The 26,495-nt window shown below is 41.8% G+C and overlaps 1 protein-coding gene across 1 annotated transcript in view; it reads left to right on the top strand.

Annotated features, from left to right (window-relative positions):
• Positions 1–26,495, top strand: part of wdfy3 (WD repeat and FYVE domain containing 3) — a 136,428-nt gene that overhangs the window by 87,884 nt on the left and 22,049 nt on the right. Inside the window, 19 exon segments of the mRNA XM_053324968.1 lie at positions 644–717; positions 811–972; positions 1,867–1,961; positions 2,084–2,204; positions 2,981–3,198; positions 5,374–5,570; positions 6,518–6,652; positions 6,986–7,165; positions 9,164–9,397; positions 11,079–11,178; positions 12,571–12,731; positions 16,646–16,875; positions 17,923–18,032; positions 18,241–18,423; positions 19,300–19,457; positions 19,570–19,647; positions 20,421–20,651; positions 25,035–25,203; positions 25,929–26,092. Coding sequence (XP_053180943.1) covers positions 644–717; positions 811–972; positions 1,867–1,961; positions 2,084–2,204; positions 2,981–3,198; positions 5,374–5,570; positions 6,518–6,652; positions 6,986–7,165; positions 9,164–9,397; positions 11,079–11,178; positions 12,571–12,731; positions 16,646–16,875; positions 17,923–18,032; positions 18,241–18,423; positions 19,300–19,457; positions 19,570–19,647; positions 20,421–20,651; positions 25,035–25,203; positions 25,929–26,092 — 3,000 coding nt within the window.

Here is a 26,495-nt window from a genome sequence, read left to right as displayed (position 1 = left end):
TTTCCTCCTCACCTTCCTGCTTTCCTTCCTACCTCCTTTCCTTCTCTCCTAAATTCCTTCCTCCTTTCCGTCCTCCCTTCCTGTTTTCCTCCTCACCTTCCTTCCCTCCTTACTCCTCCCCTTCCTCTCTTCCTCTTTTCCTCCTCACCTTCCTTCCTTGCTTCCTTCCTCCCTCCCTCCTTACTCCTTTCCTTCATTCCTTCCTTCTTCCCTCCCTCCTTCCTTCCTTCCTTCCTCCGTCCATCCTTCCTCCTTTCCTTCCTCCCTCCCTCCCTCCTTCCTTCCTTCCTTCCCTCCTTACTCCTTTCCTTCCTTCCTTCCCTCCCTCCCTCCTTACTCATTTCCTTCCTTCCTTCCCTCCCTCCCTCCTTACTCCTTTCCTTCCTTCCTTCCTTTCTTCCTTCCTCCCTTCCTCTTTTCCTCCTCACCTTCCTTCCTTCCTTCCTTCCTTCCTTCCTTCCTTCCTTCCTTCTTTCCTCCCTCCCTCCCTCCCTCCTTACTCCTTTCATTCCTTCCTTCCTTCCTTCCTTCCTTCTTTTCTTCCTTCCTTCCCTCTCCTTGCCAGTATTTTATGTTGCCAAAACTCACTCACTTGTCCCACCTGACTTCTCGCTCTGCTCCTTCTGCTCCTTCTGCTCCTCAGGTTTGGCTCCACGCTCCCTACGAGCTCCATCTGTCTTTGTTTGAGCATTTCATCGAGTTGCTGACAGAGTCCAGGTAAGTGTCAGGTTTTATTTGTCTTGAGAGAATTGTCCTCGATAAAAAAGAAAAAGAAAGTCTAACTTTTTTAACACTTCCTATGTTGAACAGTGAGGCGGCTAAGAACGCTAAGCTGCTGAGAGAGTTCCAGCTGATCCCCAGACTGCTGCTGACGTTAAGGGACACGTCGCTGTCGCAGCCCACTGTCGCCGCCATCAGCAACGTGCTCAGTCTGCTGCTGCAAGGCTTCCCCAACCCATATGACCTGCTGAGGTACGCACACACACACACACACACATTTATACACACTCATACTGTAATCTGTTACATTAATCATTAAATTATAGTTACTGATGAAATGATGAAAAATGTTGGTGATTACAAAGGAGGTTATAAGGAAGAACAGAAGGAAGGAAGGAAGGACAGGGGGAAGGAAGGACAGGGGGAAGGAAGGACAGAGGGGAGGAAGGAAGGAAGGAATGAAGGAAGAAAGAAAGGAAGGACAGAGGGGAGGAAGGAAGGAAGGAAGGAAGGACAGAGGGAAGTAAGGAAGGACAGAGGGTAGGAAGGAAGGACAGAGGGAAGGAAGGAAGGAAGAAAGAAAGGAAGGACAGAGGGAAGGAAGGAAGGTTAGAAGGAAAGTAGGAAGGAAGGAAAGTAGGAAGAAAGGAAGGAAGGAAGGACAGAAGGAGGGAACATTTACACTAACAGTTGAAAACATTGGTTAGAAAATTAGAAAAGTCATCAAATGTAATAAGTTACATTACTTTGATGAAGTAATTGAAATAGTTACATTACTTATTACATTTTAAACAGAGTAACTAGTAATCTGTAACCTATTACGTTTCCATAGTGACCTTCCAACGCTTCTCATATTCAGTTGCAAATTTCCAAAATGTACACTTACTGTATATATGTGTGTTTTAAATGAGACTCACATACGTTACATAATATCTATAGTTTATATGTTTATATGTTTTATATATGTAATGTTAATGTAATCTTATATATTTTTGTTATGTATGATCTTTACTTACCTTACATATTAAAGCACATTGAGTTGAAATGAAGTGTGCTATACTGTATAAATAAATTTGACTTACCTTGACTGAGTGCAAGAAGCTGTTGATCAAAAACTTCTCTATATGTTATATTGTATTCTCACAGGTTCGGCCAGTTCATCTCCTCTACTCTCCCCACGTTTGCTGTGTGTGAGAAGTTTGTCGTCATGGAGATCAATAATGAGGAGAAGATCGATGGAGGTAAAAAATAACCTTGTTTAAGTGGTTAAAATGCTTGTAAATACTTTAACCAGGAGATCTACAGTAAATGCCATTTTAATGACTAATGTCCTAACCTGAACGACCACTTTATCTGGGCTCAGGTAACGATGATGATTTCGGCGGCCTCCTGTCCGCCAACCTGATTCTGCTGAGGAACCGACTGCTGGACAATCTGCTCAGACTGCTCTTCACCACTAAAGAGAAATGCACCGTCAATGCACAGTAAGACCACATGATTTTTACTGGACCAGTGCTATTTACTAATGGAAGGAAGGAAGGAAGGAAGGAAGGAAGGAAAATAAGACAGTAAGGAAAGAAAGAAGGAAGATAAAACAGGAAGGAAAGATGGAAGGAAAGAAGGAAGTAAAAGAAGACAGGAATGAAAGATGGAACTAAAGAAGGAAGGAAGGAAGGAAGGAAGATAAAACAAGAAGGAAAGATGGAAGGAAAGACGAAAGGAAGGAAGGAAGGAAAGAAAAGAAAAGAAGACAGGAACGAAGGAGAGAAGGAAGGAAGAAGACAGGAAGGAAGGAAGGAAAGAATGAAGATAAAACAGGAAGGAAAGATGGAAGGAAGAGAAGACAGGAATAAAAGATGGAATTAAGGAAGGAAGGAAGGAAGGAAAGAAGGAAGATAAAACCAGGAGGAAAGATGGAAGGAAAGACAGAAGGAAGGAAGGAAAGAAAAGAAAAGAAGACAGGAACGAAGGAGAGAAGGAAGGAAGGAAGAAGACAGGAAGGAAGGAAGGAAAAGGAGACAGGTAGGAAGGAAGGAAGAGAGGACAGGAAGGAAGGAAAGATGGAAGGAAGGAAGAAGACAGGAAGGAAGGAAGGAAAAGGAGACAGTAAGGAAGGAAAGAAGGAAGGAAAAGAAGACAGGAGGAGGACCATGCTGGACCCCTCAGCGGACCAGTTCTGTCCCCCGACCCTCATGTTTAACCCCCCTCCATCAGCGTGTATAATAGAGACTAACCTCTCTCTCTCCGCCTCCTCCTGCAGGGCTTGTGAGGAGCTGGTGCGAACGCTGGGCTTCGATTGGCTGCTGATGTTCATGGAGGAGCATCTTCACTCCAGCACGGTGACGGCGGCGCTGTGGATCCTCGTGGTGCTGCTCTCTAACCAGTCCATCCTAAACCGCTTCAAAGAGGGGCTGGCTGGGGGGGGCTGGCTGGACCACACCGACTCCGTCCTCACCAACAAGATCGGCACGGTGCTGGGTGAGTTACCGGGGACGACGGGATAAAAACTGAAGCTCCGAAATTCACTCCGACAACTTTTAGATGTTTTCACTTTCAGGCTGATTACCATGGCAACGTATTAGGGACGTATATTTTAAATAATAATAATAATACTGACCTGGAGGAGAGGGGGGGGGGGGGGGTATTTAGAGAATTACGGCCACACATGTATTACTCTTCACTTCATCACTGTGCCTCCACACACACTCACTTCCTCTCGACTCTTTCAAAATAATGAGAAATAAACTCTGATATTCGCTCAGTTTCTTGCAATGTCTCTTCCTTCTTTCTTTCTTTCTTTCTTTCCTTCCTTCCTTCCTTCCTTTACTTCCTTCCTTCCTTCCTTCCTTTCCTTCTTCCCTTCCTTCTCTCCTAAATTCCTTCCTCTTTTCATCCTTCCTACTTTCCTTCCTTCCTTCCTTCCTCCCTTTCTTCTCTCCTAAATTCCTTCCTCTTTTCGTCCTTACTCCTTTCTTTCCTTCCTTCCTTCCTTCCTTCCTTCCTTCCTTCCTTCCTTCCTTTTCTTCCTCCCTTCCTTCCTTCCTCCCTTTCTTCTCTCCTAAATTCCTTCCTCTTTTCATCCTTCCTACTTTCCTTCCTTCCTTCCTTCCTTCCTTCCTCCCTTTCTTCTCTCTTAAATTCCTTCCTCTTTTCGTCCTTACTCCTTTCTTTCCTTCCTTCCTTCCTTCCTTCCTCCTTTCCTCCTTTCCTTCCCTCCTCCCTCCTTTCTCCTTTCCTCTCTCCTTTCTGCCTTCCTTCCTTCCTCCCTTCCTTATCTCCTTTCCTCCTCCCTCCTTTCTCCTTTCCTCTCTCCTTTCTGCCTTCCTTCCTTCCTTCCTTCCTTACTCCTTTCCTCTCTCCTTCCTGCCTTCCTACCGCCTTTCCTTCCTCCCTCCCTCCTTACTCCTTTCTTCCCTTCCTTCTGTCCTTCCTTCCTTCCTCCCTCCTTACTCCTTTCCTTTCTTCCTTCCTTCCTTCCTTCCTCCCTCCCTTCCTTCTCTCCTCCCTTCCTTCCTCTTTTCCCCCTTACTATATGGGTATGGGTGTCTATAAAGCTCATTAAAAGTATCTCCTTATTATTAAACCCAACTGAAAAGTACAATTAGATCAGTTCTTCCACGGCAGACATAAGCGACGTCTCTCCAATGCTGCAAAGTGAGTTTAAGTGACTGCTTGGGAAAATAAAACACCTTTTTTCTTAAAATATTACCCCCCCCTCTACCAGGTCAGTACTATTATTATTTTTAAACATATATGACCCTAATACTTCGTCCTATATTACTCACATTAGGAGTGTCAATAAAACTCTTCTCTCACCTTCTTGTGTCTTGCATGTTTGACTGTCTCCTCCCTTAAAGAGTCAGTAGCAGAGTAATAATGTCCAGTGTTTATACTATAATGTTGTAATATGGCTCAGCAGACGCCTCTCCTCACGCTTTCCGCCGGAGTTGGCCTTCGTTCAGTAAACAGAAAGCTGCACAGTTTGTGCGCCGCACAGCCAAGGGTTCGTCTTCTCATTTTTTGCCTCCCTGCTCTCCCCCCCCCCCCCCCCCTGCTGCTGCGATCATAGTCCATCCCGAGCTTGAATGGTTTTCAACCTCCTCAGCCAATTCGATAACTCCTCATCCTAAATATCAGCTGATGATCTCAAAACTTCATATATCATGATTTAAATGTTCTTTGGAGGCTTTTAATCGATTTTGAGAACAGAAAAAGAGAAAATAGCCACCAATTTGTTCATTTTACTTCTTCTAAATAATCTTTCACACCCACTAAATTCATCTTATTGATCTCCAGGTTGAGAACCATTGCCTTTGCTTATGGAAACCACCCTGAGTAGTGAAATGGCTCAAACAGAGCTTCCACGGCTGTAGCTTTTATCAGTACATGCGCTGTAAGGTTGAAGCTCTGGAGTTTGACACGTAGTTCAACCAAATCCTTATTTTCTATTTTCTGAGTTTTATATATTTCGTTAATCCTCAAGGTAGAAGTTTTTAGTCTTGAGTTTTTACTGCAACCACCTCCTTTTGATAAACCTGCTTTGTTAAATTCTAAACCAGGTAATCATCCTGTAGGTGCCTCTCTATATCCAAATACCCCCACCCCCCTACCCTATATCTCCTCTCCTAACTCTCTCCTCCTCCGTGTCTTTAGGCTTCAACGTGGGCCGCAGTGCTGGTGGGCGCTCCACGTTGCGAGAGATCAACCGGGACGCTTGCCACTTCCCAGGATTCCCCGTGATGCAGACGCTGCTGCCCAAACACACCAACGTGCCAGAGCTCTACTTCCTGCTCATGGCTCTCTTCCTGCAGCAACCCGTCATCGAGCTGCCAGACAGCCTGCAGGTACATGTTAGTATACACAACCTTTTTTCTTCTTTTACCACCTGTGATTACATTTGTTTATTTTTTTTTACTTTAACATTTGGAGCATGTAGTGAAATGTGCATATATGTAATAGAAACAGATTAATAGCAATCATAGTGCTACTACTTATTGAATTGCTCCATTTTTACTACACACACTTATATAGTATCATGACTATGAATCAACTCTAACTACTGAAGGGTGTGACGAGATCGCTATGGTAACCTAATGATGCAAAAAGCAAAAAATGAATTGCACTACCAAATTAAAACACAATTTATATGATATTTTAATTTTTATTCTTTTAATTATGTGTTTTTTTATTAGCAATATCTTATAATTTGTAATAATTTGATTCTTTAATTCATTTATATTTATATACTAGAATTATTTCTATTCTTAATACTTCATTTTTGGTATTTGTGATGTTGCTAAATATGGTTATTTTTTCCATAAATACCAAATTTATCTATTTATAAAATATAGATCTACGGTATATGTGGAAACCTTTAACTTAGCTTGCATACTACATATGATAATTTAAGTAGATCTAAAGTGAGATTCATTAAGAGATAATTAGTTAAATCATTTCAAAATAAAGCTGCATTATTTTGCATTTTGTGACTTTTTAGTTAAATAAAAGACTATTTATTTAAGTCATATATTTCATCATTTAACTTTTCTTTAAAATAGTGTTAAAATCTCGTCACACCCTTACTAACTACATTTTAAATATGCTACAGATCCTTTACAGAAGGTCTAACATATAACAATATAATCATTCACATTAGATTTGTATTGATTTACAGCTATGACATCATACATTCAGGTTGTCCAATAATGAGCATTTTTAATCACTAATATTAACAGAATTATTCATGGCTGGTGCACGTGACCAAATATTACCCTAGTCTGTGTGGTTTTCCTCTCAGTTCGACCTGGACTCCATCTGGACCTTCATCTTTGGCATCCCGGCCTCCAGTGGGACAGTGGTGGGCTCCATCCACAGCATGTGCACCGATGCCGCCTTCCTGCTGCTGGCTATGCTTCGCAGCATGCTCAACCTGGTGAGAGGAAACTCATAAAACCTACACTGTAAAAAAACAACAATCACTCTGGAGCTGTTCTGAATTTATCCTTACTGTCATTTTCAAGAAAAATATGAATAGAAAGCCGTAAAACCAGATTAATGAATCTATTGTATAGGCTCATGGCTTTGGTAGCCTCCGTCATACACACACACACACACACACACACACACACACACACACACACACACACACACACACACACACACACACACACACTCAGGGATTTGAACTAGCAGACTATCACTTTTTCCGCCTCTCTATATGAAGTTTAAATGTAATTAATATTTTTCCTTTTGTGTCTTCTTCCAGCCGTGGCAGTCCGAGGAGGAGGGGTCCTGGCTCAGAGAGTACCCCGTCACACTCATGCAGTTCTTCAGGTATCTTTACCACAACGTGCCGGACCTTTCGCCCATGTGGCACAGTCCTGAGTTCCTCTGCGCTCTGGCCGCCTCCGTCTTCCCCTTCAACATCAGGCCGTACTCTGAGATGGTAAGACTTCATATTTTTTTGACTGGAATGACTTTAATGAGGAGCAAAAAGAAGAAGCCATAATAATAATAAATACCTTTTTAATAATATATTTTTAAAGGCAGAGAAGTGAAGACAGGAAGTAGAAACAAGGCCAGCATTAATAACAAGATGGAAGGAGAATGAAAAGAAACACAATAAGGAGTTGATTTTACTTTTTTTTACTTTAATGACTCTGAGAGAGAAGAAGGGAAGAAGGAAGGAAGGAGGCAAGGAGGGATGGAGGGAGGAAAGAGAGGAAGGAGAGAAAGAGGGAGGGGGAAAGAAGGAAGGAAGGAGGGAGGGAGGGAGGGAGGAAGGACAGAAGGAAGGAAGAAAAGGGGATGGAGGGAGGAAAGAAGGAAGGGAGGAAAGGGAGGAAGGAAGGAAGGAAGGAAGGAGGGAGGAAGGAAGGAAAGAAGGAAGGAAGAAAAGGGGATGAGGGAGGAAAGAGAGAAGGAGGGAGGGAAGGAAGGTAGGAGGGAGGGAGGGAGGAAAGAAGGAAGGGAGGAAGGAAGGATGGAGGGAAAGAAAGAAGGAGGGAGGGAGGAAAGAAGGAAGGAGGGAGGAAGAAGGAAAGGAGGAAGGTAGGAGGAAGGGAGGAAGAGAGAAAGGAAAAGAGGAAGGGGGAACGTGGGGGGAGGGAGGAAAGAAGGAAGGGAGGAAGGAGGGAGGGAGGAAAGAAGGAAGGAAGGAGGGAAGGAAAGAAGGAGGTTGGGAGGAAAGAGAGAAGGAGGGAGAGAGGAAAGAAGGAGCGAGGGAGGAAAGAAAGGAAGGAAGAAAAGGAGTTGATTAATAGATTTTAAAAAAGACTCCAATGGTCCCCAAACTGCAGCAGCACCTTCAACTACCCCCCAAACTAATCTGCTGTCTCAAGACTTTTAAGTATTTTGTTCCAGTTCTGAGCAAATGAATCTGAAAATGGTTTAAAAGCCAAAAAAAAAAAATCTCATCAGCAGAGCCCAATAATCACAGGTATTGATCAGTAACCGTGGAAACCCCTGAGCAGATATACTGTTATTGTCTCTTATGGGGTCGATAAAAAACGATTTGTTTTAATGTGATTTATTGAAACTCCTTTAAAAGAGAGGAGAGTGTGATACTGGAGAGAAGCAGCAGTGGAGGATTTAAGATGTGAAGCTATGAGAGGTTATGTCATTGCAAGATTAATTTATATTTTTTTGAATCAGTCAATAAAACTTTATTTATATAGCAACTTTTATACAGACTAGATAAATATATAAATAAGATAAATTTGAAAAAAAGGGAATAAACATTTAAAGACAAAAATTGAGACCAAAGCACACAATAGAAAATAAAAAATGATAAAAAATGTTTTAAAATTTAAATGAAGTAAAAATAAATAATTAAATAAATAAAAAATATTTTTAAAAATTAGTAAAATAAGAGAGAATAAGAGAAAAAGATTATTAAGAGTTAGAGTTTAAAAAAAAAAACTAGGTTAAAGACAAAAATTGAGACCAAAGCACATAATAGAAAATAAAAATGATAAAAATTTTAATTAAATAAGTAAAAATAAATAATTAAATAAATAAAAAATATTTTTAAAAATTTGTAAAATAAGAGAGAATAAGAAAAATAGGTTGAAATAGATTAAAAAAGACAAAATAAAAGTAAAATAAAAGATAAAAAATATACAAATAAAATTGATAAGAAGATAAAACTATAGAATGATGATAATAAGATAGTGTAAAATAAAATAGACGAAATAAAAGATTTAAAAAAGCAATTTAAACATCAAAATTTAGCACAATAAAATAAAATAAAAATACTATAAACTATTAAATAATGAATGAAAATCCAGGCGCAAAGGGTCGGTTTTGAGTTTCCACTGGTTGAATTTCCACTATTTTTTGTATTATGAAATGTCAGTATTTTTTCTTTAAATGTTATTTGTCATGATTATCACCAATGTTACCATTTCTTAAAAGCTAAATTATATTACATCTTTCGTTCCAGGTCACAGATTTAGACGACGAAGCGGGTTCTCCCACCGAGGAGTTCAAAGCTTTCGCCGGAGACTCAGGTATGAACCGCAGCCAGTCTGAATACTGTAACGTGGGATCAAAGACGTCCCTCACCAACCACCCGGCCAAGAAGTACGTGTTTGACTTCATGAGGGTCCTGATCATGGACAACCTGTGTATGACCCCGGCCAGCAAGCAGACGCCCATCATCGACCTGCTGCTGGAGGTGAGGAGATAAAAACTGTTTCCTCAAATCACTGATTATTACAGCAGCTGTTTCCATCATCTATTAAAGGCACTTGTTAAAAAAAAGAAAAAGTTAATAATGAATAACCTCATGTAGAGCTGGCCGATATGGACAAAATCAAATATCACCATATTTTAGATCAAATACTTCGATATCGTTATTACAACAATATTGACACTATGAAATGTATACAACAATATAATTATAAACTAAATAAAGGGACCTTCCTACCTTCTTCTTTCCCTTTCTTTGTTCCTTAGTTCCTTCCTTCTTTCCATCTGTCCTTCCTACCTTCCTCTTTCCCTTTCTTTGTTCCTTTGTTCCTTCCTTCCTCCGTTTCTTCCATCTGTCCTTCCTTCCTTCCTTCCTTCCTCTTTTCCTTTCTTCATTCCTTCCTTCCTCCGTTTCTTTCTTCCTTTCTTCTTTCCATTCCTTCCATCTGTCCTTCCTTCCTTCCTTCCTCTTTTCCTCTCTTCATTCCTTCCTTCCTCCGTTTCTCCCTTCCTTACTTCTTTCCATTTCTTCCATCTGTCCTTCCTTCCTTCCTTCCTCTTTTCCTTTCTTCGTTCCTTCCTTCCTCCGTTTCTCCCTTCCTTACTTCTTTCCATTCCTTCCATCTGTCCTTCCTTCCTTCCTTCCTCTTTTCCTTTCTTCATTCCTTCCTTCCTCCGTTTCTTCCTTCCTTACTTCTTTCCATTCCTTCCATCTGTCCTTCCTTCCTTCCTTCCTCTTTTCCTTTCTTCATTCCTTCCTTCCTCCGTTTCTTCCTTCCTTACTTCTTTCCATTCCTTCCATCTGTCCTTCCTTCCTTCCTTCCTCTTTTCCTCTCTTCATTCCTTCCTTCCTCCGTTTCTCCCTTCCTTACTTCTTTCCATTCCTTCCATCTGTCCTTCCTTCCTTCCTCTTTTCCTTTCTTCATTCCTTCCTTCCTCCGTTTCTCCCTTCCTTACTTCTTTCCATTCCTTCCATCTGTCCTTCCTACCTTCCTCTTTTCCTTTCTTCATTCCTTCCTTCCTCCGTTTCTCCCTTCCTTACTTCTTTCCATTCCTTCCATCTGTCCTTCCTACCTTCCTCTTTTCCTTTCTTCATTCCTTCCTTCCTCCGTTTCTCCCTTCCTTACTTCTTTCCATTCCTTCCATCTGTCCTTCCTACCTTCCTCTTTTCCTCTCTTCATTCCTTCCTTCCTCTGTTTCTTCCTTCCTTCCTTTCTCCATTTCTTCCATCTGTCCTTCCTTCCTTCCTTCCTTCCTCTTTTCCTTTCTTCATTCCTTCCTTCCTCCGTTTCTTCCTTCCTTACTTCTTTCCATTCCTTCCATCTGTTCTTCCTACCTTCCTCTTTTCCTTTCTTCGTTTCTTCCTTTCTTCCTTCCTTCTTTCCTTCCTCCCTCCGTTTAATAATAAAATGATAAACTAAGAAAAAGGACCCTAAAGTGCAACTATAGTGCAGCATTGTACAGTCTGACAGTTGTAATGACGGACCTGCGAATTATATACTTTAAATCAGGAAAAGACTCTGATGACATATCGTGATATTACGATACCCAAAATCTAAGACGATATCTAGCCTCATATCACGATATCGATATAATATCAGTATATTACCCAGCTCTAACCTTATGTGTGTTTTATGTGTTTTTTCTGTTTTCTTTGCCGTCATTAGGCGTCTCCGGAGCGATCCACCAGAACTCAGCAGAAGGAGTTTCAGTCCAACATCCTGGACGGAGTCATGGAGCATCTGCTGGCCGCTGACGTCCTGCTAGGTCAGAACTAATTCCTTTAACACCTCAAACTATAAAAAAGTATAGTAGTATAGTAGTATAGTAGTGTAGAGTCATGAGAACCAACATTAACCTCCTAATAAGTTCCTCGAGGGGGATCGCTGCCATTTCATCTAACGTTAACGGTTCATTTCCTGTCAAAGTGGCGAGAAGGGAAGACAAAACGACATCGAACTAACCACAATGTGGCGACTGGCTGCTGCTGCTGCTGCTGCTGCTGCTGCTGCTGCTGCTGCTCGTTTCCTCACTTAGAAAAGCTGATGATGATGCAGAAAGTGACCTGGATGATTGTGCTGCAGCAGCTGGCTCCTCTGAGTGAAAGAAGCTTTAATGGTTGCGTCATGATTCAGCAAATTGCAGAAAGCCACAGAACAGAACTGCAAACACCTGCAATATTTTACACTCCTGCTTTTAATGAAATACATGTGCATAATAATTACAACATGTTGCATGATATTGATATTTAGAAGTCAGGGCCAAAATATCAGTAACCTGTATGTCAGCTTCATTTTAGCTTGTTTTATAGCACATGTTCCTGTCAGCACATTATTTTGTTAAACCTTGAAGGTGATTCCTGTTAATAATGACTAAGGATTTTTTCCATATAGGAGAATTCACCTCTTAAAATACTGGTTTGATACTCTGGTTTAAAAATCTATATAGTTATATTAGTTCTCTCGACTCTGGAAAGGAACAAAGGATCCAGTTTTTGTTTATTTATTTGATGCCACCAAGCGGGGAGTTCTGGTCCTCTGAAATGAGGCCAAAGCGGAAGTAACTTAGAACTGCATTCTATCAAAAGGCCACCAGGGGGCGACCGTCTCTATACAAGTCAATGGAGAATTCACCAACTTCTCACTTGATTTCTAACCTCAGTAAACGTTTTCAAAATGTGTTTATGGTCTCAATCGCTAGTTTAAAGCCTTCTTCAATGCAGTATGATATTCATTTGGGACATTTTGGCCTCCCTGATTTTATATGTGACGATAAAGCAGGGTATGCATTAGGGCGTGGCTACGTCCTGATTGACAGGTTGATTGACCAATGTCCTCGAGATCCAGCCCTCGCAACCATAGCAACCATAGCAACCTCCCCGCTCCTGCCATGGCCCCGCCTCATGCCCATATAAGTAGAATCCGTGTTTTTATTTTTCCCAGCATGCACCTGAAATTTTCAAGATGGCGCTGCCTAGATTCGAAACTAGAGCAGCAGTCCACAAACCAATGGGTGACGTCACGGATGTTACGTCCATTTCTTTTATACAGTCTATGATTTAAATCCATCCTCAGTGTGATATTCAGGACAAACATCATCAGTGACCCATATAATATATAATATTCATAACTTCCTGTTTTGCTGCTCGTCTCCGTCCAGGTGAAGATGCCTCTCTGCCTCTCAGCAGCGGAGGCAGCTACCAGATTCTGGTCAACAACGTCTTCTACTTCACGCAGCGTGTGGTGGACAAACTGTGGCAGGGAATGTTCAACAAGGACTCCAAGCTGGTGGTGGACTTCATCGTGCAGCTTATAGGACAGGTATTTTTTTTTTAAATTTAAAAACCAATCTCCATCACGTCATTATGGTCCAGAATGAATGGATAAATATAGTGATGCACGCCTCCAGTAACAATTTGCAGGTAGATATAAACAGGATGTGGACACTGTATGAATTAAAACTGAATTTCTGTCAAAAAGCAGTCCTTTAATTCATTATTCAAAGTTGGAAGCTTTAGCAAAATTTTCCTAAACATTAAGGTTTAAAGTATTACTTTTATAATTCAAACATCATCTTAAATATGACAATGCAACTTTTAAAAATCCTACTTCACTGATGAAGACATGATTTTTAGACTCTTCTGGTTCATTTTGAGGCAGCTGCTTGAATGAAATGACAACAAAAGTAGACTTTGATCTTTCAGCTGCTTTAATGTTAAGTTGTAATATTAAGTAAGGTTGTAATTGTAACGTTAGAAAACAAGCCCTAAACTAATATTTTGTCAGATTAATGGCAAAGTTGTGCTGAAACGAACCATTTTAATTATAAAAGTAATGCTTAGAAACATTTTGCTGAAGCTTCCAACTTTGAATAATAAGTTTGTCGGCTTCTTTTTGTCATAAATTCATTTTCTCTTCAAGGCAAGTGTCCAAATGTGTTTATCTACCTGCAAAATATTTAAGGAGGAATTTACAACCGAACTGATGTTAGAAAAGACTTAAAATACATGATGTTTGACAATATGCAAGAGTCAGATTATACTATTACACACAGCATAATACACCATAATTAAGTTAGATTTGATTACAGCCAAAACCTTCATTATTCAAAGTTGGAAGCTTCAGCTAAATTTCTCTAAACATTAAGGTTTCTAAGCATTACTTTAATAATTCAAACATCATCATGAATCTGACAATGCATGTATCAAAACTTTAATAAATCCTATTTCACTGATGAAAACATGATTTTTAGATTTAATTTCCTACATCTCTTCAAGGCAAGCGTCCAAATGTGTTTATCTACCTGCAAAATGTTTCTCTGGAGGCATTTAAGGAAGAATTTACAAAAGACCTTTAGATGATGTTTGACTCATACCAGACTTAGTTTATACTCTACAAACTTATTACACACAGCGTAATACACTATAATTAAGTTAGTGCGTCTTATAAGCAGACTATACAGCCGTCTGTGTGCAGATGCAGAAAGAAGACAGTCCTCCAGTGAGGCAGTAAGATTATTAAGTTAGTCGTTGTTTCATTGAGTAAAGAAGTATTTTGCTCTTATGTCAGTATTCAGAAATGAAAAGGAACAGTTTTTATATATAATCGGTCATTTCTGTTTTAACAAAGGCTTTTTTTTTCTCAAGTAAAGTCATGTGTTAGTGTGTGTGTGTGTGTGTGTGTGTGTGTGTGTGTGTGTGTGTGTGTGTGTGTGTGTGTGTGTGTGTGTGTGTGTGTGTGTGTGTGTGTGTGTGTGTGTGTGTGTGTGTGTGTGTGTGTGTGTGTGTGTGTGTGCGTGCGTGCGTGCGTGCGTGTGTGTGAGTGGACTAATCTACTTTTCATATAACTCCCTTCCTTCCTTCCTTCCTTCCTTCCATCTTTCCTCTGTCCTTCTTTCCTCCCTTCCTTCCTCCCTTCCTTCCCTCCTTCCTTCCTTCCTTCCTTCTTTCCTTCCTTCCTTCCTTCCTTCCTCCCTCCTTTCCTTCCTTCCTCCCTCCATTCCTTCCTCCCTTCCTTCCTCCCTCCATTCCTTCCTCCCTTCCTTCCTTCCTTCCTTCCTTCCTCCCTCCCTTCCTCCCTCCTTTCTTTCCTCCTTTCCTTCCTTGCTTCATTCTTCCTTCTTTCCTCCCTTCCTTCCTTCCTTCCTTCCTTCCTTCTTTCCTTCCTTCCTTCCTTCCTTCCTTCCTCCCTCCCTTCCTCCCTCCTTTCTTTCCTCCTTTCCTTCCTTGCTTCATTCTTCCTTCTTTCCTCCCTTCCTTCCTTCCTTCTTTCTTTCCTTCCTTCCTTCCTTCCTTCCTTCCTTCCTTCCTTCCTCCCTCCTTTCCTTCCTTCCTCCCTCCATTCCTTCCTCCCTTCCTTCCTTCCTTCCTTCCTTCATTCCTCCCTCCCTCCCTTCCTCCCTCCTTTCTTTCCTCCTTTCCTTCCTTGCTTCATTCTTCCTTCCTCCCTCCTTTCCATCCTTCCTTCCTTCCTTCCTTCCTCCTTTCCTCCCTTCTTCCTCCCTTCCATCCTTCCTTCTTCCTTCCTTCCTTCCTTGACTCGAGGACACAAGGAGGGTTTAACGTTTAAGTTTACAGAGCTCACATCTTAACAAAGGCTTTTCTTCTCTCAAGTAAAGTCATGTGTTAGTGTGTGTGAGTGTGTGTGAGTGTGTGTGTGTGTGTGTGTGTGTGTGTGTGTGTGTGTGTGTGAGAAAGGGACTAATCTACTTTTCATATAAACCTTCTCTACACATCTACTGTGCTAATAAGAAGATTATAGGAGATTATTAACTGAAATTAATTGTTCAGACCACAGTGAGTGATTTCTTCTATACCTGGTGTGATAAGTGATGACCGTGCACTTAATGCTGAGGCTCGGCAGTAGCAGCAATTTAAATGTCTTATTCTTTTAAAGTGAGTCTAAATATAACCATGAGTCCATTTGGACCTGAAGACGCTGCAGTGGAGCACTTATAAAACATTTCCTGAACAAACTCAAGTGTTCAACTGGTTTGGTAGTTTCATTTAGATTCTCATTGTAGTCTTTTTCCTCATGTATTAAATGTGCTTTTAGTAGGAGTAGTGTCTTCATGCATGCAGGTGAATGTAATATTAATAAATCTCCAGCAAGTGTCTACTGCACTGTTTCTCCAGCAGCTCAAGGGACTAAAATCTGAAAACTTTACCTTTACTCTTCTTCAGTCTGTCCTTCCTACCTCCCTCCTCTCTTTCTTTTCTTCCTCTCTCTTTCCTCTTTTCCTTCTTTCCTTTCTTCTCTCTTTCTTTCCTCCCCCCACCTTCCTCCCTCCCTTCTTTCCTCTGTCCTTCTTTCCTTCCTTCCTTCTGTCCTTCTGTCCTTCCCTCCTGCCTTCCTCCTTTCGTTCCTTTCCTCCCTCCCGCCTCCCTTCCTCCTTCCTTCTTTCCTCTGTCCTTTCCTTCCTTCCTCCCTTCCTTCCTTCCTTCCTCCCTCCATTCCTTCCTTCCTTCTTCCTCCCTTCCTTCCTTCTTTCTTCCTTCCTTCCTCCCTCCTTTCCTTCCATCCTTCCTCCTTTTCTTTCCTCCTTTCCTTCCCACTTCCTCCTTTTCATCCTTCCTTCCTTCCTTCCTTCCTTCCTTCCTCCCTCCATTTATCCCTCCCTCGCACCCTCCCTCATTTCTTTTCTCCCTTCCTTCCTTCCTTCCTTCCTTCCTTCCTTCCTTCCTTCCTTCCTTCCTTCCTTCCTTTCTTCCTTTCTTCCTTCCTTCTCTCTTTCTTTCCTCCCCCCACCTTCCTTCTTTCCTTCTTTCCTCTGTCCTTCCTTCCATCCTTCCTTTCTTTCCTCCTTTCCTTCCTTCTTCCTCCCTTCCATCCTTCCTTCTTCCTTCCTTCCTTCCTTGACTCAAGGACAACAGGAGGGTTAAACAAGTTTACAGAGCTTGTGAAGGATTTTAAAACAATATAAAAGTTTAATTTATACATTTTCTTCCTTTATTTTCTCACTCTCAAGTCAAGCCTTTTTATAATTTCTGCAACTGCGTCCACTTGAAGTCTTTGGGCAGCTCTCAGCTCAGACTCTAAAACAACAACAGTAGAGTAACAAAGCTACATTCACAAGCCTCCGAACGACTTAACCCAGTTCAGCCGAGGTTGCTCAAACAAATCTGCTGAAATATTTCCTCAGATTTCTCCTCATCCAGACTACCGCAGCGTGACGGCCACACTCTCTTTCCTCTCTTCTTCTTTAACGATATGTTTCATTTGTTCTTCCTCTCCAGTCTAAGAGGCGTTCTCAGGGTCTTTCTCTCGACACCATCTACCACTGCCTGAACCGGACGGTGCTCTACCAGCTCTGCCGACCCCACAAGACGGTGGCTCAGCAGGTGGCCTTGCTGGACGCTCTGCGGGTCCTGACCGTCAACCGCAACCTGGTGCTCGGACCGGGGAACCACGACCAGGACTTTGTGGCCTGCTTGGCTCACTGCTTCATCTGTCTGCACAGCGGGAGGTAAGGGAGGCATAAGAGGAGCGGAGAAGGGGGGGAGGGGAGAGAGGGAGGGAGGGAGGGAGGGAGGGGTGTAGATGTTAGCAGGTAGGATAGTAGAAGTAGTTTTTTCTTCCCTCTTTCCTTTTGTCTGTCTTTCCTTCCTTCCCTTCTCATTTCCTTTTCCTCTTCCCTATCTCCCTTCCTTCCTTCCTCCCTATATCCCTTCCTTCCTTCCTCCTTTCCTTCCTTCTTCCTCCCCTCCATCCTTCCCTCCTTCCTTCCATCCTTCCATCTTTCCTTCCTTCTTCCTCCCTTTCATCCTTCCATCCATCCTTCCTACCTTCCTTTTTTCGTTCGTTCGTTCCTTCCTTCCTCCGTTTCTTCCATCTGTCCTTCCTTCCTTCTGTCTGTCCTTCCTTCCGTCTTTCCTTCCTTCCATCTGTATATCCTACCTTCCTCTTTTCCTTTTTCCGTTCATACCTTCCTCCCTCTGTTTCTTCCATCTGTCCTTCCTACCTTTCTTCCCTCTTTCCTTTTGTCTGTCTTTCCTTCCTTCCCTTCTTATTTCCTTCCTTCCTTCCTTCCTCCCTTCCTTCCTCCTATCTTTTTAATGATCCGGCCCACATGAGATCAAATTGCTCTGTATGTGGCCCTTGAATGAAAATGACTTTGCCCCCTCCCTGCTCTAGAGTAAAGTTATTTTTATTATATTTCTCAGCAGCTCTGCCCTGGAGGAATATTTGTTACCACAGTTACACTTCATTTACTTCATGACTCAAACTGCGTTGTTGCCACTTCCAAGCTGTTTTTTTGTGTGATTATAGCAGGTATTTTATTTTTATATGTTGGCGGGTGTCGTGTCAGAAGTACTGATAGTTTCCAAAAAACTGCAGCAGGTGGGGAGAGAGTGAGTTTCCTACCATGCTGGGAACACAATATGCTTTAACACGACCTGCCGTACCGCTGCAGAGAAGCCAAACAGTGGAACTCGGCCCTGCGGCTTCCCCCCCTCGGGTGTCTACGTGGCAGGCTGGTACTGAGCCGCCGTGTGTTTGTGTTTCTCCGCAGTAGCGTCGAGGGCTTCGGTCTGGAGGCTGAGGCCAGGATGACGACCTGGCATGTCATGATGCCCACGGAGAACGAGAGCGACTCCACGCACAGCCACGACGTCAGCGAGGGTGAGACACTGTTTTACGTGGAAATGTGGGATTAAATAAATCTGGTTTAATGCTGATGACTGTTGCCATGGTTGCGGTGTTGAAGGAATTGAACATGTTTTGATCCTTAACCCTTTAAAAATGCATTAGAGTGAAGTGCAAAAAAAAAACAAGACAAAAAGAGAACCCCAACATGAATCCCACTAAATAATGATTGTTCCTCCTGCAGGTCGGCAGCTGCTGCTGAAGGCTGTGAACCGCGTGTGGACGGAGCTGATGCACAGTAAGCGTCAGATGCTGGAGGACATCTTCAAAGTGTCTCTGCCCTGTAACGACCGAGGACACGTCGACATCGCCACCGCTCGACCCGCCTTAGAGGAGCCGGCACTCAAGAGCTGGCAGAACCACCTAGGTGAGAATCACTGGCAAACACTGAATGAATATTAAACAGGAAGTGAGTGTTTGCTGCATATTAAATCATCTCATAACTTAAACTAACTTGTAATCTGGGAGTTCTGCCAGTAGAGCAGGAAGTTGCTGATCTGCTCTTTCTTTCCTGCTGGCTCTCTTTCTTTAATTCACTTCATTATGTTTGTAATTTTTGCTAATGTAAGCAGAGTAGTGATTACTATGAACTATGTTAGACACAGATGCTTCGGCAGGTAACCACATGTTGTTGTTAAAAGTTTCTTTACAAGTATTTAAAGTTGTTAGAAAGAGCTTCCTGTATTCTAGGAACTTTTTTTTTAGATAGAAAATAGTTCATAATGACTGTTCCTTCCTTCCTTCCTTCCTTCCTTCCTTCCTTCCTTCCTTCCCTCCCTTACCTTTCCTTCTTCCTCCCTTCCTTCCTTCCTTCCTTCCTCCCTCCTTTCCTTCCTTTCCTCCCTTTCCTTCTTCCTCCCTCCCTCCCTTCCTTCTTTCTCCCTTCCTTCTTCTTTTCCTTCCTTCTTCCTCCCTTCCTCCCTCCTTTCCTTCCCTCTTACTCCCTTCCTTCCTTCTTCCTCCCTTCCTCCTTCTTTTCCTTCCTCCTTTCTCTCCCTTCCTTCCTTCTTTCTCCTTTCCTTCCATCTTCCTCCCTTCCTTCCTCCCTTCCATCCTTCATTCCTCCCTCCTTTCATTCCTCCTTTTTCTCGCTTCCTTCTTCCTCCCTTCCTTTCTTCTTCTCACATTATTCCTCTATTTTTTCTGCATTTTAGCATCTTACATCTTAGTTTTATCCACTTTGAAGTGATTTCTACAGTGTTTCAAAATAAAACTCTACTCTCTCTCTTCTTCCAATCATCAGTTCATGAGAAGAAGTGCATCAGTCGAGGCGAGGCAGTGGCTCCAGCGACTCAGTCCAAACTGTCCAGGGTCAGCAGCGGCTTCGGCCTCTCCAAGCTGACGGGCGTCCGACGCAACAAGAAGGAGAACAGCCTGAACAAGAACAGCCTCTCTGCCCAGGTACACACACGAAAAGAGAAGAAGAAGAAGAAGAAGCCATTAAGCTGTAATATTGTAGAAGTTGTGTGTTTGGCAGCGTTTTGGATCATTATCTTGTGTTTCTAACCAACAGGAAACATTCCAGTGGATGTTCACACACATCGCTGTCGTACGAGACCTCGTGGCCATGCAGTACAAAGAATATCAAGAGGTACCACTCTCCTATCCATTACTCTTCCTTTCTTTCCTTCTTTCTTTTTAATCCTCCCAAACACAGCCTGATTTACTAAAAGTCAGCGTGTGTAAAAACCAGGTGGGGAGTTCTGGTCCTCTGAAATGAGGCCAAGGCTGAAGTAACTTAGAGCTGCATTCTATCAAAAGGCCACCAGGGGGCGACCGTCTCTATGCAAGTCAATGGAGAATTCACCAACTTCTCACTTGATTTCTAACCTCAGTAAACGTTTTCAAAATGTGTTTATGGTCTCAATCGCTAGTTTAAAGCCTTCTTCAATGCAGTATGATGTTCATTTGGGACATTTTGGCCTCCCTGATTTTATATTTGATGATAAAGCAGGGTATGCATTAGGGCGGGGCTACGTCCTGATTGACAGGTTGATTGATCAATGCCCTCGAGATCCAGCCCTCGCAACCATAGCAACCTCCCCGCTCCGCCCATGGCTCCGCCTCATGCCCATATAAGTAGAATCCGTGTTTTTATTTTTCCCAGCATGCACCTGAAATTTTCAAGATGGCGCTGCCTAGATTCGAAACTATTGGCTTCCGAGCAGCAGTCCACAAACCAATGGGTGACGTCACGGATGTTACGTCCATTTCTTTTATACAGTCTATGGATAAGACACAAAACCTCATTTAAATACTGCTGTCTCCACCTGTTGCACCAATTTAGTACCCACTATTAGGGATCTTAGTAAATCAGGCCCTTGGTGTTTTAACCCTCCTCCCCCTCGCTTCTTCGTCTCCCAGCGGCAGCAGAACGCCCTGAAGTACGTGACGGAGGAATGGGCGTCCATCGAGTACGAGCTCCTGAGAGAACGAGGGCTCTGGGGGCCGCCCATCGGCTCCCACCTAGACAAGTTCGTGCTGGAGATGACGGAGGGGCCGTGTCGGATGAGGAAGAAGATGGTCCGCAATGACATGTTCTACATCCACTACCCGTACATCCCCGAAATGGAGACGAACACCAACTCAGCACAGGTACTCGGCTTCAGATTTGGGTTACGGGTCGCCCTGGATTTCTTTATTTTTAGCGATACACTATAATTAAATGATGAAATATAGTTCTTACTTTTCCATTATGTTTGTATTTCAAACTAGGAGTGGGCGATATATTGGTTTTATATCGATACCGTGATATGAGACTAGATATCGTCTTAGATTTTGGATATCAAAATGTCATGATATGGCATAAATGTAATCTTTTTTTGAGTTTTAAAGGCGACATTACAGTAAAATGATGTAATTTTATGAACTTAATAGACTGTTCAAGCTCTTATATCTATTATTAGCATTTTCTCATATAGTTAATATATCCACATAATAATTATTTATCAAAAATCTGAGAATAAATGTGTAATATTCACCTATACAGTATTGTTGCAGTTTCAATATCAAAGAACTTGGACATAAATATCATGATTTTTGATTTTGTCCATGTGGTCCAGTCCTATTTATAACAATCCAGGAACATCAACATCACACTTTATCTAAAATTTTAGACATTAAGGAAGGAAGGAAGGAAGGAAAGAAAGAAAGGGAAGCTGGAAAGAAGGAAGGAAGGAAGGAAGGATGGATGGAAGGGAGGAACAAAGAAGGAAAGGAAGGAAAGCTAGAAAGAAGGAAGGAAGGAAGGAAAGGAGGAAGGGAGGAAGAAGGAAGGAAAGCTGGAAAGAAGGAAGGAAGGAAAGGAGGAAGGGAGGAAGAAAGACGTAAAGGAGGAATGAAGGAAGGAAAGGAGGAATGAAGGAGGGAATGAAAGGAGGAAGGAAAGAGGAAAGTAGGAAGGAAAGAAGGACAGAGGAAGGAAGGATGGAAGGAAGAAAGGACAGAGGAATGTAGGAAGGAAGGAAAGAAGGAGGGAAGGAAGGAAGAAAGGAAAGAAGGAACAGTCAAAACAGACGGGGTCAATTTGACCCAGGAGGACGACACGAAGGTTAAGAAAACAGCCTACCAACTAATTAGTATATTACTATATTATAATAGTAGTAGCAACATTCAGGTTTGTCTGATGCTATAATGATCATGTATGATGTTAGAAAAACAAACAAAAGTAAAATATTTAAATCAATTATACAGAAAACATTACTCCAGATATTTTATATACATAAAATGTAAAACATTTACATAATAGACATGATAGTCTCCATTTGTCCGTCCACATCCACCAGTTTCCCTCCTGCAGCTCTCCTGAATTATAGAGCTCATTGTGAAGCTCGTCACGCCGTCACGTGAGGAAGTGACATCATCAGCCGGTGGCTCGGTTTCCCTGGCACGGCCGAGACACATTTAGCTTTGTTTGCTTTGTTTCCTCATCGCTCGCTGTTTGCCAAAAAGCTTCCTTTTCTCTACTCCGACCGCAGTGATTTATGTGCTCAGAGAAACACGAGAGAAGTCCTGTGAAGATTTATATTAAAGGGTCAGTGATGTGGTTTAGTTTAAATTAAAAAGGGTTAAAATGTGAAAATAAACTTGCACACATTATTTATTTTGTGGACCCAGCATCAAATTTCTGCTTTTAATCCATTTTGAGAGAATATATTAGAGGATTATGGTAAAAATGTCTAAGTGGTGTAACCATAAAAACAGTAAATAGTCAATAAAACAGCATATCAACTAGTTTGGCATGATCTTACATTATAACTTTTATATTAAATAAAGTTAATGGAATACAACTGTAATAAATATTAAATTTAATCTGGGTAACCATGGAGATCAGGAAACATTTACATTTTTAAATGAAGTCATTATTTGTATGTCCAATTGGTGTAACCAGCATTGAATTCATATAAATCTGATTATATACAGGAAAGTTAATGTGAACTAAAATGTGGAATAAATATAATCCACTTTTAGCAAGACAACACTATGGTTTTATAACACATTTAACATAATTTGTCACAAATTATTTAGAAAAAATACGTTTTTAGGATTTGTCCTGCTTAATATTGACAAAATGCTTTAAGATTTAAATGAAGGAATATTTTTCTTTTCATTTGATGTTTTTAAATGAAGTAAGTATTTGTATAAGTCCACTTAAATACACTGTAGGAGGATAAAACATTTAATATTTAAATTTGACTAAACATATTCCTTTTTTTAAATATCAGATAATCCTTTATTAATCCCACGATGGGGAAATTTTCAGTGTTACAGCAAAAAATAGAAAAAGCATCAATAAAAATAATAAAGAACAATAAATAAACAGTAAATACAGAAGCAATAAAAACAATAGTAAATGCTCTTATTGTGGTAATATTAAATAAATATCATTAAATCACTATAGATCATAGAAGCAGTTAATGGTGTTAAAAGATAAATGGATATAACAAGTAATAAAACTTTGTCGCTATAAAGCCTCCGTACATACATCAGTTTAAAATCTGACATTTCTGGCTCTGACCCTTTAAAATGAGCCAGAATAATTAAGTTCAACGTCCTTCAGGCTTCGTTATAATCCGTAATTTAAACATGCTCTGGGAGCACTTGTGCAGAGTGTCGGACAAAGTCAAACACTTCTGCCCCGCGGTTGAATATCATTATCACTTCTCTACACTCTTCATGTTTTAGCTCAGCTGTTTTTAGTCATTTTGTTCGACTCTGATAATTAATTAAATATTTAGTTATCAAATCATCTTGTAATGTCAGATTCCTCCATTTTCCACCAGAAAAAACATGTTCCTTCCTTCCTTCCTTTCTTCCTTCCTTCCTTCCTTCCCTTCCCTTCCTTACTCCCTGCTTTCCTTCCTTCCTTCCCTCCTTTTCTCTTTCATCCTTCCTTTCTCCCTCCCTCCTTCCTTCCTTCCTTACTCCCCTTCCTTACTCCCTGCTTTCCTTCCTTCTTTCTTTCCTTCCTTTCTTCCTTACTCCCTGCTTTCCTTCCTTCCTTCTTTCCTCCCTTCCTTACTCCCTGCTTTCCTTCCTTCCTTCTTTCCTCCCTTCCTTCCTTCTTTTCCTTCCTTCCTTCTTTCCTCTCTTCCTTCCTTCTTTCCTTCCTTCCTTCCTTACTCCCTGCTTTCCTTCCTTCCTTCTTTCCTTCCTCCCTCCTTTCCTTCCTTCTTCCTCTCCTACCTCCCTTCCTTCTTTTCCTTCCTTCCTTCCTTCCTTCCTTCCTTCCTTCCTTCCTTCCTCCCTCCCTCCTTCCTTCTTTCTTTCCTTCCTTCCTTACTCCCTGCTTTCCTTCCTTCCTCCCTGCTTTCCTTCCTTCCTTCTTTCCTTCCTTCCTTCCTTCCTTCCTTCCTTCCTTCCTTCCTTCCTTCCTTCCTTCCTTCCTTCCAACTTTTTAATGATCCCGCCCACATGAGATAAAATAGGTCTGTATTTGGCCCTTGAATGAAAATGAGTTTGACACCGTTGCTTCAAACAGTCTCACCCCTTCCTCTCTTTACCCCCTCCAGCCCCTCTGCCCCCCCCTGGTTCCCTTGGTAACCTCACCCGTTGTCTGGGGGTTTGACTCTGAGGTATCTGCGGAGAAACAAGTAGCGGAGCTCTGATTGATGCCTGGTGTGACTGCATGAGAGTAACAACGGTGTTTAAAGAGGAATAAGGATGATATGAACTACTGTAGGAGACAGATGGGTTTCTCAGTTTGGATGAAATTATTAATTCTGCATTTTTTTATCAGCAGTGCAGTGAAAAGGTTGACGTCTATGTTTGCTGTGGAGCTTCCTGTTTGAAACTCACTCGTGTGCTGTCAGGTTGAAAAGTGTTTGTAGGAAGTTTGATGCTTTTAAATTGAAGGAACGAGTGAATTAATTACTTTTTATTTCTTTTGCATGTGATCTCATGTATTCGTTCTCATAGTTTGCTGTGACTTTGAAGTTATTCTACATCCTAAATTATTGATTAGCATAAACCCGCCCCTGCTGCTGTAGAGGTATAAATACATTCAGCACACACTACTACTACTACAGTCTACAGTTAGCCAGTTAGCTGAGTTAGCCGCTGAGTTAGCCGCTGAGCTAGTAGCTGAGTTAGCAGCAGAAAGCTCTCAGATATAGCGTCCATGTTTCTGGTAGAGGTGGTGACTTTGATTGACAGGTGACACTTGGTAGGGGGCGGGGCTTCAGCAGACTCGGAGGGTACTCCTACAGCGTTTGGGAGCAGAGAAAGAGTTTTACACAACTCAAATCATTCAAATTTGGCAGGGTGGTTAACAACACTTTTCTGTGGTACACATATTTATTCTTACTTTACACAGACTTTAAAAGTCAAAATAGTGTCACCTTGTCATATTACAGCAAAAAGTTAATAATAATGATAGTAAAACACAGAAAATTCCTCTTTGATTAGAAGTCCATGCATTACCAACTAATATTTATACTACTCACCTTCATCTCTCTCCTCCTCTTCTTCCCTCTCCAGAAGCCTCAGCGTTACCGTCGAGCCATCAGCTACGACAGCAAGGAGTACTTCATGCGTTTGCTGTCGGGGAACCCCGGCATGTACCAGCACTCTGTGGAGCACACGACGGAGGGAGAGACGACCCAGCATGAGCCCGAGCACGGAGAGGACACCATCGCCAGGGTCAAAGGTACGGAGGCAACAACAGGAAATGACTTTTTATGGAGATATTTTTAACCTTTGTGTCGTTCTCCTGGGTCAAATTGACCCTGTCTGTTCCTTTCATCTGTCCTCCCTTCTTTCCTCCCTCTTCCCTCCTTCCCTTCCTTCCTTCTTCCTCCCTTCCATCCTTCCTTCCTCTCTCCTTTCCTTCCTTCCTCCCTCCCTTCCTTCCTTCTTCCTCCCCTCCATCCTTCCTTCCTTCCCTCCCTCCTTTCCTTCCTCGCTCCTTTCATCCCTCCTTTCCTTCCTTCTTCCTCCCTCCCTTCCTTCCTTCTTCCTCCTTTCCACCCATCCTTCCTTCTTTCCTTCCTTCCTTCCTTCCCTCCCTCCTTTCCTTCTTTCTTTCTTTCTTTCTTTCTTTCTCCTTTTTCTTTTTCTTCCACCTTTTTCGTTCTTTTCTTTCTTCCCTTTTCTTTCTTTCTTTCTTCCTTCCTTTCTTTCTTTCTTTCTTTTTCTTTCTTTCTTTCTTTCTTTCTCTCTCTCTCTAGGTAGATAAAATATTTAATATGTATCATTCATTTGTGGTTACACCATTTGACATTTTCAGGAGCATTCAGTCTTACTTTTGGTTAAACAATCTTGCAACCTTGATGCTGCTTTTAAAACTATTTCTTAAGATATTTTTGAATTTGCTCATCTAACCCTAACCCTTATTAGTCACTGACCCACATGTGTCCGCTCTCTTCTCCTCAGGTCTGGTGAAAGCTCCTCTGAAGAGATCTCGTTCTACGGCGGACGGAGCAGACGAGGACAGTCAGGAGCAGCTCCAGGAGCAGCTGCTGGAGTCAGGAGGACTGGAAGACGAGCAGCGGACGGACAACACCTCGCTGCTCCGTCTGCTGGAGGAGGGAGAGAAGGTCAGGAAGAGACACACACAACAACAAGATGATAAAATGTTTATGATAATTATAACGGTGTTTACTGTTATATTTAAAAGAGCCAGGAGATAAAAGCTGTCGTACGTGCTTTACACAATAGATTTCTTACTGCTAATGAATTCATATTTTATGGTAGAGAAAAAAATATTGAATTCTGATCGTTCAAAATGTTATTAGTATATGGCTGTGTTCAGACTGCAGGCAAATCTGATTCAAATCTGATTCCTTCTCAAATCTGATTTTTAGGCCTGACTGTCCACACTGTTTAGTGTCCAAATCAGATTTGGTTCTGTTCAGACTGGGCCACATTAACGACCAATCTGACAGGTTGCTATGGCAACGTCGTCGGAGCGGAGGCGTCATCTAGCGTGTATTGTGTGAT

The sequence above is a fragment of the Scomber japonicus genome, chromosome 9 (genome assembly GCF_027409825.1).
Source record: "Scomber japonicus isolate fScoJap1 chromosome 9, fScoJap1.pri, whole genome shotgun sequence".
Taxonomy (NCBI): Eukaryota; Metazoa; Chordata; class Actinopteri; order Scombriformes; family Scombridae; genus Scomber; species Scomber japonicus.
This window is presented reverse-complemented; position numbering and strand designations above follow the sequence as displayed.